The sequence below is a fragment of the Nematolebias whitei genome, chromosome 13, assembly GCF_014905685.2.
Source record: "Nematolebias whitei isolate Nwh7 chromosome 13, NemWhi1, whole genome shotgun sequence".
In the NCBI taxonomy this organism is placed as follows: Eukaryota; Metazoa; Chordata; class Actinopteri; order Cyprinodontiformes; family Rivulidae; genus Nematolebias; species Nematolebias whitei.
Window position 1 is genome coordinate 7,822,105 of NC_056510.1, and position 14,194 is coordinate 7,836,298.

Sequence of the window (14,194 nt, forward strand, 5' to 3'; positions counted from 1 at the left end):
GGTCTCCTCAGGTCCTCCAAAACCTCCAACATGTGGTCTCCTCAGGTGCTGGACGTTGACAGACTCTTGTTAGAAGAAGAGGGGAGTCTTCAGAGGAAACTTGGATCTGGAACAGTTTTAAATGGACGTGTTGCTGCCATCAGATTTAAAATTATCTGCTTTTATTTTTATTTTTTTTACAAAAATAGGTACAAACCTCTTTTATTTAAACCTTTGATGTGTTTATTTTGTTCAGTTGTGAATAAAATAAGAGTTCATGAAATGTGCAGATTGCTGTGTTCTGCTTCGTTTACGTTTTTCTCAACGTCCCGGCTGTTTCTGAACATTAACTCTGACCCTCGTCTGTTTTTCACGTCTTGTTTCAGGAGATATTATCCAAGATGGACGTGGTGATCAAAGAGATCGACGACCTGATGTCGTCTCAGCTCAACCCGGAGCTGCAGGACTGGAAGCGCCGGCAGCAGATCGCTGCCATCGGAGGTCCGATGCTGACCGGGCTGGAGCAGCTGCAGAGCTGGTAATGAAGAGCCAAACGGAGCGAGCAACACGTGGCTCGAGGGCTCAAAGGAAGCCTTAAACACTGTCCAGGTGGTCCTCAATGTGCTCAGTGGAAACAAATTGACTGAAATCAATAAAAACTAAAACTTTAGTAATAAAATCCTATCAACCTTTTGCTTTTTTGAGTTGTAAAGACGTCACTTTTCACTCTGTTCACCATCAAAACCAGATTTTTTAATTATAGTTTTCTTTTCTGGCTTCATCATAGTCAGGGTTTAGTTTTTTTTTTTTACCACGTTGAATCCAAACCCGGCATTATTAACGTGTTAGCGTCACGTCTGTCGCCGCCCCGGTCTGTGTTTGCTGCATTTTATCCCGTTGAAGCGGCTCCACCTTCTCGCCCCGCAGGTTTACCGTGACAGCGCAGAGCCTCTTCCAGATCAAGCGCCAGCTGGACAAACTCGGGGAACTGGTTGTGAAGGTCACCTACGAGAGCGACCCGATACCGCTGCAGAAACCACAGCTGGACGAGCGAGTTAAATACCTGATTTACCACCTCATCAAGAGGTACGTCCTCCACCAGAACATGACGTGGTTGAACTCGACGGGTTCTGAGGTACGGGTCAGAAAAACCAACAAAATTCACAATTATGACTCGGAAAGGTGGAGATTTCTGACCTCAGAATCCAATATGGCCGCCTCGTTGGTGTTGAGCTTTGATTGGAGCAGGAGGGTTAAATCGACTGTGACGTCACAAACCTGAATCCTGAAATTAGAGATAAATTAACGCTCGTTTAAACCCATTTTAATCTAATCAACAGAGCTGTTGTTGAGTTTCTCTGTGCTGGCTCTAATTTCTTGTTAAAGACGCATCAAACCAACTCACACCGTTAATTTTGGGCGGCGAAGATGCTAAAAAGAGAGACTCTCATTTTCCTTTTAATTAACTGCTAACAGTTTGACGTTAAATGTTTTTAAGGGCTTTATTTGGATAACTTAAGGTAAGTAGCAAGATTTTATTTGCACAGTGACGTTAACACAGATTATTGTCGCCATAAATTGATACTAAAGTGTTTTAGAGGAGAGTATCTTTAGTTTGACAACAAATGTTTGAGAAAACCATGGAAGGGATTAAAGGCGCTGGTCAGGAAGTATAAAAACGTTCATGTTTTTGTGGGTCGGACACAAGAATGCAGATTGAACATGAGGAACACGAGTAAAACTCGAACAGTTTAATAACAGATAAAACAAGCTGAAGCTTGGGAGTGGATGAGTAGAGTGGAGACACCTGGGATCAACAATAACAGGTGAGAGTGGGAATCAGTGCTGGACACCTTTTAAGAACTGGACATATTTCAGTGACTTGTCTGAGCTTGAAATGGAATAAATAAATAGAACATTTTAGCTGTCGGCGACGAGACAAAACATGAAGTATTTTTAATCTAAACCGTTCAGTTGAAATCAAAATAAATGTGAGAACCACCGCTTGTTAAATTTAGCATTTTGCATTTTAAGAATGAAGACATGACCTCGTGACCTCTGCCACTTTTCCCAGTTTAGAGGCTGAAATGATGAAATAATGGATGAAAGTTGGTTTTGTCTTCAGCTCCTTCGTGGTGGAGAAGCAGCCCTGTATGCCCACACATCCACAGAAACCCCTCATCATCAAGACCGGAGTCCAGTTCACCACCAAAGTCAGGTATCTGGTCCGTTAAGGTCTGCTACTCACCACCCACTCCTCTGTTTTCCTGTTTGTTTACTCCTGTATGTTTTAACTAAATACTTCTGCAGACTTTGTGCCATTTCAGCTGTTCGAACATCAAAATGTTCGAACAGCTGAAATTTCTTCAAAAACGTTCTCTAAAATCTGCTTCTGCTGCTGACTCTGATCTCTTTAGCTACTTTTAGCTAGTGTTTTGCCTTTTTAGCTTTTGTGTAGTTAGGTAGGTTGTTACTTAGGTAGTCTTTAGCTTGTAGATAGTTTTCTTCTCTTTAGCTTTGGCCTAGATTTCTGTTTCATTAGCTATTGTGCTCATGGTTTTAGTTAGTGATCTGCTTTTTTAGCTTTGAGCTAGAAATATACTTTTTTCTACTTATAGCTAGTAATGTGCATCTTTAGTATTTAGCTAATTTTCTACTTATTTAGCTCTTATCTAAGTTTTGTGTTTCTCTCCTTATTTCTCAAGTTCTGTTTTTTTTTTTTTTTTTTTTTTGCTTTAAGCTAGTGATCTGCTCCTTTTAGCCTTTAGCTAGCGATATGCTCTGTTTAACCTTTAGCTAGCGATATGCTCATTTTAGCCTTGTGATCTGCTCCTTTTAGCCTTTAGCTAGCGATCTTTCCTTTTAGACTTTAGCTAGCAATCTGCTCCTTTTAGCCTCGTGATCTGCTCCTTTTAGCCTTTAGCTAGTGATCTGCTCCTTTTAGCCTTTAGCTAGTGATCTGTTCCTTTTAGCCTTTAGCTAATAACTTGCATCTTTAGTATTTAGTTAGTGTTCTGCACCTTTTAGCTTTTAGGTAGCAATATGCTTCTTTAACATTTAGCTAATTTTCTGCTCATTTCAGCTAAATTCTATTTTGTAGCATTTAGCTAATGATATGCTCCTTTTGCTTTTATCTAGTAATATGCATCTTTAACATTTTGGCTAACATTCTGCTTCTTTAGATTTTAGCTAGTTTTCTGCACCTTTAGCTTTTAGCTAGTGTTCTGTTTTTTCTCATTTAGCTGGTGATAAGGTCCTTTTAAGTTTCAGGAAGTTTTCTGTTTCTTTAGCTGTAAAGTCTCATTTTTAGCAGTTTTAGCTGCCGTTCACCACTCACATAGTTTTGTCACAGAAATTGTAATTTCTTTAGTTTTTATTCGTCTTTTCTTTGTTTGCTATAGATAATGAATTATGTACTATTGGTTTTATTTATTGCTGGTTTGTTAAAATAATTAATATACCGGTATATCATTATTTATTTATTTTTAATGATCTGAAGGTTCTGTTTTTGCTCTGATTCAGACTTCTGGTCAAACTCCCTGAAGTGGATTATCAGCTAAAAGTGAAAACGACATTTGACAAGTGAGATCTTTAATTCTTCCTGAAGAGACTGTTTTTGTGTCTGAACAATAAGTTTTTTAAAACTAACTGTTTGTGTTTCTGTAGGGACCTTCCTCCTGGCAGAGTGTGAGTATGAATTCAATGTTAAAACAAATAAAAACAAACGGTAAACATCAGAGGACAAATACAGAAACACAAACATGTCTCCAGGTTTCACCATAATCACTTTTAGTAGAGAAACTTGTTCTGATGTCTTCAAACCTATAAAGGTTTTTAATTTACTGTAAATATGAATAAACTGATTATATTTTATTTACTTAATGTTTACTTTGTTTTTATTTTGTAAAATTTCAATCTGATAAAGTTTGAGAGAAATATTCATACAACAATAGGTGTTGAGTCAAACTGTTGATCGTCTTCTTTTAAAACTACTCCTGAGTTACGGCGCAAAGAGTTTTGGTACAAAATAAAGTTTTACAGATAAAAAACATCAGATCTTCAGATCTGGATCCTCCACGGGTCTTGAAATGAGGTCAGTGAAGCCTCAAATGTACAACTTCTGACAAATTACACAAACATTTTGTCATTTAATAAAAAATTAAACATGAAATTATGAAAATATTTTAGGAAAACTGAGTTTATTTTTACTGTTTGCTTGTGAGTGAGGACAAAAGGTCAAAGGTCATTTCCAGACTGTCTGGAGTCCAGTCGAAGAGAGAGCGAGAGGCAGCAGATTCACCCTGAAGGTCAGACTGTGCAGTGAGCTCCATCTCAGACTCTACAGACCTCAGTCAGCAGGTTAAAGGTTAAGGGTCAAAGGTCACAACCTCTTCTCTCTAAAAACAACATTGCAGCTCGACTTAGGTTTTGAAAGTTTCATATGAAAGAACCACAAGACTTCTGGACCGGAACCAGACCAAGGAGAATGTGTTTACCCAGAATACACTGCAGCAAACAGCTCCTCCCAGCTGTCAGCACGGTGGTGGAGGCTGATGGTCTGGGCTCCTGTCAGTCTCTGAGTGGACCAGGAACTCCTCTGTAGACCAAAGGGTTCTGGAGTCAAATGTGAGTCCATCTGTCCAACAGCTGAAGCTTGGACCAAACTGGGTCCAACAGGACCATGATCTCAAACACAGCAGCTGATCTACAACAGAACGGGTCAGAAAGAACAGAACCAAAGTGCTGCAACGGTCCAGTTGGAGTCCAGAACCTGTCTGAAATGCTGTGGTGGGACCTTCAGAGAGCTGAGCAGAACCCTCAACAAACTGAAGCAATGGGCCAGAACTCCCCCACAACCACGAGAGACTGACAGAAACACCCTGAAGGTTCTGCTGCCGGATCACAGGCTGGAACCATTTTTTTTTACAATCACTGGTTCTGCAGTTCGGTTCATTTTATGTTAAATTTAAAAAATGATGCAGAAAATTGTGTTCTTGTTTGGTCGAGACGTTTCTTTCAGAGATCTGTGAAATACTTTTGTTGTATCGTTTACAACCGTCTCCAATGTTTAAGGTTTTTCTCAGAATATTTAAATCCGTGTATTTTTTATAAACCTTTTAATAAACTCAGTCGTCGTTTTTGTTTCACTTTTCTCCTCAGAAGTCGACAGTTTTTCATTCTGACCAACAACACTAAAGTGATGGACATCGAGGATTACTCCGACGGCTGCCTCTCGGTGGAGTTCAGACACCTGGTGAGAACGCTGACCGCTCGGTTTTCAGAACGTCGACCATCCGGCGGTTTTTAACGCCGCGTTTGTCTTACAGCAGCTGAAAGAGAAGAAATACATCAACGGAACTAAAGGGAACGAGGTAGAACCATTTATAGAGTAAAGTTAGCACAAACCCGTTCATACATAAGACTCAAACACGTTTTTTCATTTCAGGGTCTGCTCTCGGTGACAGAAGAACTTCACTCTCTCAGTTTCGAGGCTAGCTTCACGGTGCAGGGCCTCACCATTGATTTGGAGGTCAGCAGCCTCAACATTTGATTTTGCGTGCGGTCTTTGCTGCCCGATTTTATTTACACGGAACAAAAATATGAACGCAACTCTTTTGTGTTTGCTCCCATTTTTCCTGAGCTGAACTCAAAGATCTACGAATTCAGACCCCGTGTTTTTATTCAGTACATTTTTTATTTCTCCAGACGTGTTCCCTTCCACTCGTGGTGATTTCTAACGTGAGCCAACTTCCTGGCGGCTGGGCCTCGGTCATGTGGTATAACCTCCTGACTGATGAACCGAGGGTGAGACGTCACACTTCAGTTTGTGTAGTTCACGCAGGAAACGCCACAAAGGCCTGTGGAAAAGTTAAAGCAATACATTTAGCCCAAATCAAAGCAATTAACATCTGTTTTCTCTGTGCTGAACTGTTTAAAAGAGGTATTCCATCTTTCATCATGTCCTCTTTGTTTGTCTACAGAACTTGGCGTTCTTTGGTAACCCACCACGGGCTAGCTGGACTCAGCTCTCTGAGGTCCTCAGCTGGCAGTTTTCCACCTTCGCGGGCCGAGGCCTCAACAAAGAGCAGCTCGCCATGCTGGGAGAAAAGCTTCTGGGTATGTTTGATGTTTGGATTTTGAAAAACAAAGGTTATATATCATTTTTGATGTGGCAACAAAGAGCTTCTTTAGCCTTCTGCTAATTTGGTTAAATTTTAGTTCACTTTATGCAGACGATACTCCACTATACTTATTTGTGACGCCGGGTGAAACCAGGCAACTAGATGTGCTATGAGCGGGTCTAAAAGGTATAAAGGAATATAAGACCTGTTCTTAGGCACAAATTTAACCCTTTATTTACTCTGAGTGGCATCACATCCTCTCCTACTTCAATAAATTATAATGAACAAAGAAGATTTCATCCTAAAATAAGTTGTAGGATACTTTAAATGAATGGTTTACATGTTTAAAGTGGGAGTTTGTGTGGCTTTAATATTTCATCTGTTGAACTACCTCAGTTTGGGGAAATCGTATAACTCTGACTGCGATGATGACTGTACGACTAGTTCTGGTGGAGCTGAGACCAAACTGGATCACTGTCATTCCAAAACAACTTTAGTCTCAGAATCATCAAAGCAGCTCAAGTGGTTGATATTTTATAAGCCTGTAAACTACTGTTAGTTTGGTTTTGCGTGATTATTTTGACAGAAATAATATGGTATTCCTGCAGGAAGCACCCCATGCTGCACCAGAAGTGCTACAGCTAGCTGCTGGTGGTATTTGTGCTAGAAAAATAACAAAGTAAATAGCCTTGTCATGTAAAACTGCCAGAGCTCAAGTAGGAATTGTGTTAGTTGTCATGAAAGTTTTGAGTTTGGCATTATTTGAAGACAGGTCCACTTTTTTCTCTGTTGCAATCTAACTAGTTGTTAGCTCGTCGGTCTGGTCACAATGAAAGGTACCCGTTATAAACTATCAAGTAAATTGTAAATAAATATCATGAAATACATCAAATGGGGAAGATTGAAAAAGTTTACTCAATTAGTTTTCCAGATATATTGATATTCGGTTCTGAAATGTGGGTACGCACTCAAAGAGCTGCTACAGATAAGATGTTGCCGTACTTGCCACCGTACGTGTCACACCACTGTATAAGTCGCATCTATTACGCGTCACCGCTGACCACCTGGAAACGTGGGTCGATGTTGCGTCAAAACACGATTGGCTGCCAATTGGCGGCCGCGGGACCGTGCATGGGAGGACTTTAACAAGAATTTAACAAGATTAACACTTAAAAACAATTATTTGTTTGCTCGACTTTATAGTAAAGGTGTGTCTCAGTTAAACTTTTCCTTAATAAATGCACTTTGACGGTCAAATCAGTTAGATATCGCCTGTGCGGCGCGGCAAAATGCAGCTGATTTGACGTTTGCTCCAGGAGTTCCGGAGCGAGACGAAGGTGGCCACTAAGGCAAGCCAAGTGTCTCATTAATAGCCACCTATTAATGAGACACTTGGCTTGCCATATTACTCGAGCCCCGTCTAGCTGCTGAAAATGTTAGTGCTCAATATTTTCCATGTCAGAATGAATGAAATCGTCAGATCTCAGCCAAAAAATGGTTTATAAATATGGGGAAAAAGCATAAATAAGTCGCTTCGCTGTACAAGTCACAGGGCATGCTAATTTGTGCAAAAAGGTGCCACTTATACAGCGAAAAGTATGGTAATTGCTAATGTTTGCAGAGAATCCCGCTTTGCTCTGACAGTGTTTTCTTATAGCATTCTTGCTGCTTCCTGTACATTTCTGCAGGTCAACATGCCGCCTGCAGCGACTATCAAGTCTCCTGGTCCAAGTTTGCAAAGGTTAGTGACGATGTGGGCCTTGATGTTACTAACAAATGGCTGAGAATTAAAATCCTGCGGCCCCAGGCTGAATTTTCAATCCTAGTCATGATTATATTTAAAGGCTAATCACAGGTACATGCTTGTGTTTGTTTCCATGGTTTCTTTAATTGTGCAGGAGAATATTCCAGGGAAGCCGTTCAGTTTCTGGATGTGGCTGGACTCGATCCTGGAGCTCATCAAGAAGCACCTTCTGCCAGTCTGGAACGAGAAGTACTTGGTTTTCTTTTACCCTCCTGCTGCGCTTGGTTAAATAATTATTTACTACTGCATTGGCTAAAACGCCATCTCCTAATTCTGTGTACAAAGTTTTAAATTATCGCCCGTCTTTTATGGAGGAGGGCGATCACATAACTGCAAAACATTCTTAAGCTAGTGGACAGATTTTAATGAAACTCCCAGAAGACCATCAGGGCAGGGTCATCCATTCAAGATGGCTGCCACAGCTAATCAGGAAACACACTGACTACTGTTGCATCACTGCAAGAAGGTCCTGGATCCAAGACCCGGAATGGACCTGGGGTTTAGGCTCCCTTCAGGCCCTAACCCCCCTTGAAAAAGAGATAGGTGATCTTAATGGGATTTATCTGGTTAAATAAAGTTATTAAATAAACACAAATCTGCTATAACTCTATTATTTTTACAAATATGGAGCTAAAGCTTGTTGTGGTAGTAGATGAGAGTCATTCCCAGCACATACTCTGAGCATTCAGTAGCGTTCAAGGAAAAGACAAAAGTTAAGATGCATTTTGGACCGTTAGCTGAAGTAGTTTTAACTTGACCTGAGGGTGCAAATGCTGGTCAAGCTGCAGCTTCCTAGCAACCCCTGCCTTGTTTTATTGTCCAGGTCTGGACAGGGACCTCCTAACATCTTAAGTTTTAACATTGGTTGTTGGGAAAGAGATGCATTTTTTCTGTTTTCCCTCCGATCCGTTTGCGCAGCTACATCATGGGCTTCGTGAGTAAAGAGATGGAGCGGGCGCTGCTGAAGGGCCGGGAGCCGGGTACCTTCCTCCTACGCTTCAGTGAGAGCCACCTCGGAGGAATCACCTTCACCTGGGTGGAGCACAGCGAGAACGGTGAGCTCTGACATCACGCTACATCCATCGAAGAGCTGCAGGTTTTATTTCTTCCTAAATAAGTAATAAGTTTGTGGCTTGTAAACACTCGTTGTAATCTGATTGTTTATAATTTGCTAACGTGAAGGTTGTAAAACAGGTGACGTAAAGTTCAACTCCGTGGAGCCGTACACTAAGAACCGTCTGAGCGCTCTCCCGTTCGCCGACATCATACGTGACTACAAAGTGATTACGGACGGCGTCGTCCCTGAAAACCCGCTCAAGTTCCTCTACCCTGACATCCCCAAAGACGAGGCCTTTGGACGGCTCTACAACAGTCAGCCCAGCAAAGGCAAGACCAGAAAAGATTTATGAGTAGCTACTGTCTTACCTGCAGTCTAACTGATGGCCGTCTAGAGTTACCAGAGGAACAAATGTTTAATATGCTGTTTAATAATTTTACCTAATGGAAGCATATATAAGGTAAAGAGTATTGATCCAAGCACTGAACCCTGAGGAACTCCATGACTAAAAATAGAAGAACAAACTGCATCGACTCAAAACTTGCTATAGTTTAGACTTTTAGTATGTTTTTACTCATTTTGACACTATTTTTTCAATACATTTAGCAACCACTATTAATAACATGCTGCTTAGCTACATTTTGACTTTTTATATCGATAAGCTTGTTTAGCTAGCTCTAAATCAAAATGTTTGTTGTGATGAAAAATATGAGAAGTAGGCAGGTTTATCTTTTTGTCCAACACTTATTATCAAAATTGGAACAAAATATGTAGCAGTCGCATGCAGCGTACATACAGCAGAGCTTGAAACGTTTTATAAATGTTTAGCGCTAATGTTTTTTGTGCCTGTTTTACTTTTCCAGTTCATCCATACATCCCATCTACCCTCATCCCCATCTCAGAAATGCGGTGAGTTCTTTGTGTTTTGTCATGAGGTCAGAGAGACGAGTGTTAAGCTCTGCATGGTCACCAAGTCTAAACAAATAAACATAAAACAAACTTAAATGACTTAAGTTGCCACTAAACAGACTAAGGTGCCTAGATATAGTGTTGTAGTACTCGAGACCGGTCTTGGTCTCGAGACCGGTCTCGAGACCACTTTTTGACGGTCTCGGTCTCGTCTCGGTCTCGACCGCATTTGGTCTCGGTCTTGTCACGGTCTCGGACATTGAGGACTCTGGATTTTTTTTCAAGACCAGTCAAGACCACAACTGTGAAAATATCACTAAATTGCCAGAATATTGTCCAGTTTATTTGTTAACATCTTTGCTTTTACTGGATGCAAAACATACCGATTCAAATTCAAGCGATAACGTGACTCATAGCAGCTAGCTACATGTTTTTGTTACCACTCCAGTGTTGCCAGATTGGGTGGTTTACTGCCAATTGGCCAGTTTTCGTTCTGATTTTGCTGGGAACTCTGGGAAGATTTTTGTTGGACTGTTCCGTTTTGCCACATATTGTTAAATTACCTTGGCTTGTACTGATGTGGGTTTGTGTTCAAAAAGTAAATATACTGTAAAAGTCTTGGTCTTGTCTCGGTCTCGGTACACTCTGGTCTTGACTTGTCTTGGTCTCGGGTTAGGTGGTCTTGACCACAACACTACCTAGATACCACCCTGCCAAGACCTGAAGACACGTTTTTGATTATGTTGATTGAAACAGTCGAGCAAAAACAGCTAAATATCATCCTTAAACTTTGGCTCTCTATACAAGTCAGAAATAATAAACATCTTACCTGCTGTAGATAGCTCTTTGAATGAGCTCATCTTGAAGAAACAGTTTAATTTTGATTGGATTTACAAGCTAACTGCTAGTTCAAGAGGGTCGTGGCCACCATCCTTATTTTCACATCTTTGGTTACTACTACTAGTCTATCTATGGTTACTACTACTAGTCTACCTATGGTTACTACTATTAGTCTATATATATGGTTACTACTACCAGTCTATCTATGGTTACCACTACTAGTCTACCTATGGTTACTACTACCAATCTACGGTTACTACTACCAGTCTATCTATGGTTACCACTACTAGTCTACCTATGGTTACTACTACCAGTCTATCTATGGTTACTACCACCAGTCTATCTATGGTTACCACTACTAGTCTACCTATGGTTACTTCTACCAGTCTATCTATGGTTACTACTACCAGTCTATCTAGGGTTACCACTACTAGTCTACCTATGGTTACTACTATTAGTCTATATATGGTACTACTACAAGTCTACCTATGGTTACTACTATTAGTCTATATATATATGGTTACTACTACCAGTCTATCTATATGGTTACTACTACCAGTCTATCTATGGTTACTACTACCAGTTTATCTATGGTTACTACTACCAGTCTACCTATGGTTACTACTACCAGTCTACCTATGGTTACTACTACTAGTCTACCTATGGTTACTACTATTAGTCTATATATGGTTACTACTACCAGTCTGTCTATGGTTACTACTACTAGTCTATATATGGTACTACTACTAGTCTACCTATGGTTACTACTACCAGTCTATCTATGGTTACTACTATTAGTCTATATATGGTTACTACTACCAGTCTGTCTATGGTTACTACTACTAGTCTATATATGGTACTACTACTAGTCTATCTATGGTTACTACTACTAGTCTATCTATGGTTACTTGTGAGCGCAGCAGCAACTAGACTTAGCACTTCCAGTGCATTCTGGGATAAAATATGGCAGAAATGTAGTTATATCTTCTGAAATACCCACATAGTGGGAAACTGACAGTAATGTGATGGTTTAATTTTGGCGTTTGCATTAACCTTTGTAAAAGTTTCAAGATGGAAGTTTTAAAATGGCAAAATCTTGTGTGGTTATTAGGTAGGTAATCAGGTTAGATATTAATTATGTATTTATAACTTTTACTCATAAACCTATTTTTAATGCATAATGGCTATGCTTTATAAGGTGAAGTTCAGTTGCACTTGTTTGTAAAATCTAAAACATGTCAACTAAATGTTGGTTTAGAGGCTGAAGAATACAGAACATTGTATTTTTTCATATCAACGGAATAGTTGGTAACAGATGGAGACATGATTATTAAAAAAGGAGGACGTTCCCTAACTTATATGATCTTTGTCGTGTTGTTCCAGCTCCAGTGCGAGCAGCACGCCCCATTCCTGTCCGTCTCCTGAACCCCCGATGACCCCCGGAGAGTTCGACATGCTCAGTGAGAACCTGTGCTTCGACATCGACACCGTACGTTTGTACTTCTGTCATTCTGTCCATAAATCTCACAGAAAAAACGAAAACAAACATTAATTTAATCCTGCTACAAAATATTGTATCCATCATTTAGACATAACAATAAAAACACATCCAAGAGCCTCATTGTTGCTCTTATTATGTAAAGTAAAAAAAAAAAAATGGAATCAAAACTAATCATTTGTTAGTTTTACTTTTAAAATAGCAAAAGTGTATACTAAATCTGTATAATAAATATTCAAAATGCTCAATCTTCAAATATGTTGTTTTGTTTACATGAAAGCCTTCTCCTGATGCCCTGTTTGTTTCACAGATGAGCTCTCCGTACTCAGAGTGAAGCGACTTGAACAGTTTTTAACCTTCAGAGCTTCCACAAACCCACCTCTGCTCAGCGTCTGTACCTGGATGATCGTTAGACAGAGTCAGATTTGTTCAAATATATATATATATTTTTACTGGATTTATCGATTTTTTTTTTTTAAATCTTGTTTTTTGTTTTAATACCTGTGAATGTTCCTGAAATATATTTTTCATGTCGGTTTGTTTTTATTGTTTGGAATGTAAAAGCAAAAGTCTGCTTTAAATGAAAGCCTCCAATAATTGGATTTATTTGATGCTGGGACGTCCCTGTGATGGACTTGCGACCCGTCCAGGGTGTACCCCGCCCCTCGCACAGTGATTGCTGGACATGGGCACTGGCGACCCCCGTGACCCAAAACGGAAGAAGCGGGTAAAAGATAATGGATGGATGGATGATGCTGGGACATTTTGGGCCCAAAACCCTCCTTCAAATTAATGAATGTTTGTGTATAAAATCACTGTATGTAAACAATAAAAACCTGTAGTTCATGTAAATCTGTTTATGCACATTTTAACTTCAGTTTGGTTCTTAGTTTCCATCTGTCTAACCGCTGCCACCAGCTGGTCATAGAGTGAAGTTTGGAGCTTTTATTTTGGTAGCAGTCAGACAGGAAGTGTCTGCAGACTATCTCACAGTTTTTCAGAACTGATAAAGGAGTTTCTGGAGAATCACGTGACTCTTGAGTTCCCCTGGAAAAGAGCCAGGGCTGCTGTCTCTGCTGTTTCTTCCTGTCCTCCATTAAAGGCAGCAGGAAACTGTTTGTTTTGTACAGATTTAGGATATTTCTTTACATTTTCCTTCCAATGATCCAAACTTACCTGTAATCTTTTAACTTTCTGCAGACCTAACCTTACCTGACGTATTCTAAGTCTGACAGAGACGATTTGTTCCCATTTGTAGCTGCAGCTGCAAAATAAAGAATGAAGCTGCATTATTAAAATGACTAAAGATAACACGCAAACGTTAAATAGTATTTTGGGTCATCAAGGTGATTCTTTGAGGGTTTGGTGTACCAACAGCTTGGCAGAAGTTTGCTTGAGTTACACGTCATGAGGAAACAAAACAAGGAATACAAACAGCAGCTGAAGCTTTATCAAGTTTGCAGCTAAGGCCTTGATGGAGCTAAAATCTTATTTTATGTCAAACTGGTGTTTTTCCATCGATTTAATTAAAACGTCTGAAGTCTCTGGTCGGCTGCTGGGAACAAGGAGCTCAAAGATCCAGTTTAAAGTTTATTTTGTGTGTTTTCGGTTAATCCCTCAATTTAATTAGCTTTATTTTTTTTATCAATGAGTGTGTAGATTAAGGCTGAATGAATGAATGAATGAATTCGAGGGTCAGAGTATAGTGAAAATGTTCAGGAACTAGAAGTGAAACTGGGTGAAAAGGCACCAAGAAAAACTCTGAAACACCGTCAGAAAGTGTTGATCAAAAGATCACGCTGCTTGGAAAGAAAAACAAGAAATAAATCATCGTTTTACTTTGTAGAATAAAAGAATCGACTCACTTCCCTACTTATTAAATCAGTGCTGTTCATTCCTCACATCAAACTAACAAGGGTTAAATCTTGTCTGAAGGTCTTCATCTGTTTTTACACCTTTGCCAACATGAACGTCTCTTTGAAAGA

The 14,194-nt window shown here is 39.8% G+C and overlaps 1 protein-coding gene across 1 annotated transcript in view; it reads left to right on the forward strand.

Moving 5' to 3' along the window:
- stat4 (signal transducer and activator of transcription 4) overlaps window positions 1–12,543 on the forward strand; it is a 22,710-nt gene extending 10,167 nt beyond the window's left edge. The window contains exons 7-23 of the mRNA XM_037686272.1: window positions 366–517; window positions 907–1,065; window positions 2,105–2,197; window positions 3,502–3,561; window positions 3,646–3,666; window positions 5,140–5,233; window positions 5,307–5,351; window positions 5,426–5,509; window positions 5,686–5,784; window positions 5,961–6,096; window positions 7,790–7,842; window positions 8,000–8,094; window positions 8,824–8,960; window positions 9,100–9,291; window positions 9,826–9,871; window positions 12,095–12,200; window positions 12,520–12,543. Coding sequence (XP_037542200.1) covers window positions 366–517; window positions 907–1,065; window positions 2,105–2,197; window positions 3,502–3,561; window positions 3,646–3,666; window positions 5,140–5,233; window positions 5,307–5,351; window positions 5,426–5,509; window positions 5,686–5,784; window positions 5,961–6,096; window positions 7,790–7,842; window positions 8,000–8,094; window positions 8,824–8,960; window positions 9,100–9,291; window positions 9,826–9,871; window positions 12,095–12,200; window positions 12,520–12,543 — 1,596 coding nt within the window. The remainder of the gene's footprint in view (window positions 1–365; window positions 518–906; window positions 1,066–2,104; window positions 2,198–3,501; window positions 3,562–3,645; window positions 3,667–5,139; window positions 5,234–5,306; window positions 5,352–5,425; window positions 5,510–5,685; window positions 5,785–5,960; window positions 6,097–7,789; window positions 7,843–7,999; window positions 8,095–8,823; window positions 8,961–9,099; window positions 9,292–9,825; window positions 9,872–12,094; window positions 12,201–12,519) is intronic.
- Window positions 12,544–14,194: the final 1,651 nt, after the last annotated feature.